The sequence below is a fragment of the Montipora capricornis genome, chromosome 9 (assembly GCF_036669925.1).
Source record: "Montipora capricornis isolate CH-2021 chromosome 9, ASM3666992v2, whole genome shotgun sequence".
Lineage (NCBI taxonomy): Eukaryota > Metazoa > Cnidaria > Anthozoa > Scleractinia > Acroporidae > Montipora > Montipora capricornis.
In genome coordinates, this window is record NC_090891.1 from 20,541,319 (window position 1) to 20,546,318 (window position 5,000).

Consider the following 5,000-nt stretch of genomic DNA (forward strand, 5'->3'; position numbering starts at 1 on the left):
GAAAGCGTTGAGGAGTTAACTAAAAAATGTTAATTTCCGCTGCTTCCGCGCACGACAAAAAATGGCGGGAATTTTTTACCGTCATTAGACTGTTTTGTAGCCAATAACCATCAAGTGTTTTTAACATGAAAACGAGCCATTTGCTCTGAAATATTTCCAGTTGACTTGAGCCTCATCATCAAAGCGAGTACCAGACGATAGTTCGCACTTGGACTCGCAAGCTTTTAAAATGAAATTGAACGCATTTTTTGGTGGGTTTCATGTTACGTTATTCAGGTTTTACACACCGTTTTATTTCGGCAAGTAACTCAGCGTGTACTCAACGCCTACTTCCACTCTTACTAGTACCATTTAAACGTCTGCATTCATCAGAGGACTGACCAAATATTCCTGAATAAGGTATTTAATTTTAAATTACTTTGAATGCGAGTCAGAATCAAAACTTTGGACAACCTAAAGTGTCTGGCGAAAGACTACGACTTTGGCGCAAGAAAGCGCATTATCTCTGTTACCCCATAAACTAACCAACCTGCATGAGCCTGTAGAGTTTGTCTTTCACAAGAAACAATCTTGAGGCCATGGATGCTGAAGTGTCAATCAACACAGCTACCTTCAGGACAAGAGAAACCAGAGAAATGGGACGTTTACTCAATGAAAATAATAGTGTGTTAAGAGTGTCAGTCCATGGAAAAGGAAGATCGTAGCAAAAAGAGGATTTCAAAAGAAGGAGCAACCTAACGCTACATGTTTTCACTGTTTGTTGTACATGCACTTGACCCCCTCACTGAGATATGTCCGGGATTGCAATGATAATGAGATGAAGTTGTATAATGATAAACGTTACGAAGTGTCCCCTGACCCTTCTTCTAAAGCAAATCTGTAAACTCGAGAAGTGGGAGTGACTACTTTAAACGCGCACAAAAGTTTGACCTCGGCAACGAGGAACGTAGCACAACTCAAACAAGAAGGAACTAGACTGGTGAAACCCTACAAACCTGATCTTCTATAATTGTTCCAAACAATTCTCTGCTGCCTTGCTGTAACCACTCCATTCTGTGACAGAAGATAAAATGAACATGACCCACCACAGACAATCATGCTTCAAATATCTCTAACATGCGCAATACCCTCTTCTCCCATCCCGCGACAAATGTTACACCCTATTCACATCATCTACATTGTTCTCTGTCTGCCTGCCGGAAATGTTGATATAGTGAAAAGCAATGCAAATTTTGAGTCCTTAACAAGTACAGTAAGATAGTGCCAATGCATAGACAAAAAACTCTTAGTGCACGTCAATAACTTGTGGCTTAAACCCGTTCACACGTATAGTACTTCAATTTTCTATCGCACTTACCACTCTTCCTGTTCCATTATCTGGTAAGAAAAATTTGTAGATAACCAACTTTACGCAGGAGTGCTCTTTTAATCGAGGAGGCCGTAAATCAAATCAAATTAAAGTGGAGCAAGTAAAACGTTGATTTTTTTAATGAGAGGACAGAACTGGAGTAACCTCAGAAAAAGACCACAACAGAGTACTTTAAAACTCAACCTTTGTAAGACAACAAGTCTGAGAATCATACTGTACCCGGGAGAAATTTGTGGAAGGCGCCAGCTCTTACTGTGCCATGCATGGTCCTTGCAGTCCACTAACAAATTAGAGATGAAGTGCAAGGCTACTATTCCCAACATTCAAGGTGGCTTAGTGGGTATCTATCTATCGGTTATCTATTGGGCCTCCCACCACTGCGAGCCGGGGTTCAATTCTGGCCTCGGCCAGCATGTGGGCTGAGTTTCAGTTGATCTCAACCTGACTCAAGGGTTTTTCTTCGGATACTCCGGTTTTAGTCTCTCATCAAAATTGACTCACAGCTTATTGACATCTAGCTGTGGTGCTGTGCTCCGACATCAAGCATGGACTGAGCCAGAGGCGCCTTTGTATGCTTTCAGCCCGATGTCATGAGCCACGCCCTTTGCAATTCAGTTCTCGACTGCAAGTAAGGGTGATTAGCACTAGCAATATTTATTTATTTATTTATTTATTTATTTTATTCAGCTACAGTACTGGCACATCCACTGCTGTACTGAAATATAAAGATCTTTTTGTTCACTCACCTTTTCTTATATGAATCCAAAGCTGACAGCATTCTCTGTTCATAGTTTCTGTGTATGGGCCCACTGACGTGAACATGCATGATGGAGCCATCTTTCCACCGTACATGTGCAAACTTATCACAGTATCGAGCATTCACCAATTTTGGACGCACAATCTGCAGTTAATAGGCAAAGAGATTTGATTTTAGCATAAATAATGGAAGAGGATAGAGTGGAATATTCAGTTAATCTGGTATTATTCTAAATGGAACAGAGACTGGAACATGTTGAAGTATTTCTTTTTCTACTGTTTTTTTTTTACAAAATCCATCACATTTTTTGCAAACCTGTGTCTATGGAAGACCTTATTCCAGTTTCATGTTAACCCAAAATTGGAATATACATGTACCAATGGAAATTCTGATAAAAAGTGAGTCCTGACTACAGTGTAAGAAAACTGTATTTGCATAAAAGAAATGTCTTAATTATTACAAGAGAAGAGCATAATTATTAATAAGCATAAAAAAGAAATGCATAATTATTACATCAGCACCATTCAAAGTATACAGCCCCCAGAGAGAGGGGGAGGATTAGGTAAGTTGAAGATATTAACTCAACTCTCCCCTTGGTAACCCTTGCTCTGGGACTTACATGTACCAATAATGTCTAATAATATTTACTGATTATCATTGATCAATAGGTGCATCTACATTGTAACTGACCAAAGATTACTCCAAAGATATGAATTAAAGCAAACATGCAAATTATTTCCCTCTCACCGCATCAGTGTCGCCTGACACAGGTGCCACTTGAATATCCACAACACCATCACAGTGTTTGAATGCCAGTGTTTGCAGCAAGTCATAGAATAACAGCTTTCTAGCTTTCAGACCATGTCTCTGTTGATGAAAGAACAAGGAACCACAGTGACATAGTACGTGAGAAATTAGTGAAGAGCTGAGTGGTTGGAACTCAAACTACAGAATGATTTAATGGCTATAACCAGAGTAACTTGCCTTTCTGGATGAAATACAACCCAAGGACTACTATGGTTTACCAAAACAAGTTGGGTCAGGGCAGGTACAGTAACATCATGATTGGCATCAATCCTTGCAATCAATAATTATTGATTGAATTAAATAATTGATTGAATTGAGTTTCATTTTTTGATTAATTACCATAAATGAACCCAAGCAAGTCCAGGAAACCTGTGATTCAGTGGGTCTTCAAGTCTGCTTGCACAATGGGCAAGTTGGGACTAACTTTTTCCTTAGCCTACAGGGTACCTTGGTGTCAGAAAAAGACACTAAAATAAACAATCAGTGTGGTAGACCAGAAACAGACCCAAGACTTTGCATGCTAATCAAAGAAAGAAAGAGTAACTAGTACCAATTTCTTTTATTTTTGGCTGTCACACAGAGTCAAGATAAACAGAACTATTCAAATAATTTTATCTTTCAAGTTCCCATACAGGGGCATAATAATTGAGACTTTACAGGAAAAAAAGTCCACGATGGAAAGCACCTTTCCTGTAATGAGGTTGTGATGAAATTTGATCTGGGCTTCTATTAGTACAAACACTGTTCTCTGACAAGATTGCCTTTTAAGGGAGCTTCATCTTAGGTGTTTGCATACCTTCAGCCAATCTCTAGAACTCATGTACATCTCACTCTTTCCTTTTGTACGAACAGAACCATTGACAGTTTGCTGACCTTGTTCTGGAGCTGCCGCTGTGGCTGGAGATGTAGATACTGAAAAAAAAAGGAACAACAATCTCAAAAAGTTACCCTCTTGTCTTCATGTTATTCAAATAATACATGTACATGTAGGAATTAAGGAAGAAACCACAGTAACATTGAACCCCACCCGACCTCCCAATGGCCTTCCTTCCACCTTTTCTTACTTGTCTCTTTCTTTTTGTGGACAGGTTTTTGTTGCTAAATGAGAGCTGTCATACAATTTTTTTGGCACTACAATGCAATGTTTCCTTGAAATGGATCATTTCTATTTTTTTTCGGTTTGATCATTGAGCTCCTGAATTATAATACAAAATGATCTTTGGCAACTGGGAGTGTTCTTCTCAGAAAAAAAATGCACGGTGTCCTAGAGGTTGAGATGACTTGTGATGAATGTCAAGTGACATTACAATAATATTTTAATTTGGTTAATCAACATAATGCTCCCGAAGCATTAAAAAGCGAATGCAGCATAAATAATAATAACAATAATAATAATAATAATAAACAATAATCATATTATTATTATTATTATTATCTCACTTGTTTAAAATTGAATTTACAATAGACTCTTACGTGGGGTTTCTTTGGGATCTCTTATTTCACATAACAGAGCTTGAATCTCAGCCAAGGTTTTCCTTGCCTCATCTAACTCTTCCCAAAGGGTGATGACATCCTCTCTGACACCCACACCAAGCTTTAATGATGGCATGCCATCACCTCTGCCTCGCCCATGGGGCTGACTGTTGCTTTCAACCTCTAAGGACTGAGTGAAACTATCAAAGCTGTCTTCATATTCGTTCGCAACTGAATATGCATGAAACCTGTAAGCAAAATTAACACAAAATGTTGCTATTGCCACAAGGCAGCACCTGATGATTCTATCTGAGCCACCAACAAGGTATAGTTAAGAAATCTGAAAATCCGCTTTCTGAGGCTTGGGTAAGGGTGACAAAAGGTGACAAAACACAATCAACCCAAAACATACATGTATACTGCTCAAATAACATAGAAGCAAGTCTGCTCGCAGTCTGCATATTACTTACAAATACTGACATCACGTTCAAGACTGGCATTAGTTACATGTACAATACTTTGATTAGCATACTGATTTTATACATGAAAAAATTATCCATTCTGTTTTGCTAAGAGAAATGCAGTTCTCAGGCA

The 5,000-nt window shown here is 38.6% G+C and overlaps 1 protein-coding gene across 1 annotated transcript in view; it reads right to left on the minus strand.

Moving 5' to 3' along the window:
- The window catches only part of LOC138017829 (von Willebrand factor A domain-containing protein 3B-like), a 44,316-nt gene that overhangs the window by 30,374 nt on the left and 8,942 nt on the right, over positions 1 to 5,000 (minus strand). The window contains 6 exon segments of the mRNA XM_068864816.1: positions 530 to 610; positions 996 to 1,053; positions 2,116 to 2,270; positions 2,874 to 2,993; positions 3,730 to 3,845; positions 4,407 to 4,654. Of these exon segments, the coding sequence (XP_068720917.1) occupies positions 530 to 610; positions 996 to 1,053; positions 2,116 to 2,270; positions 2,874 to 2,993; positions 3,730 to 3,845; positions 4,407 to 4,654 (778 nt within the window).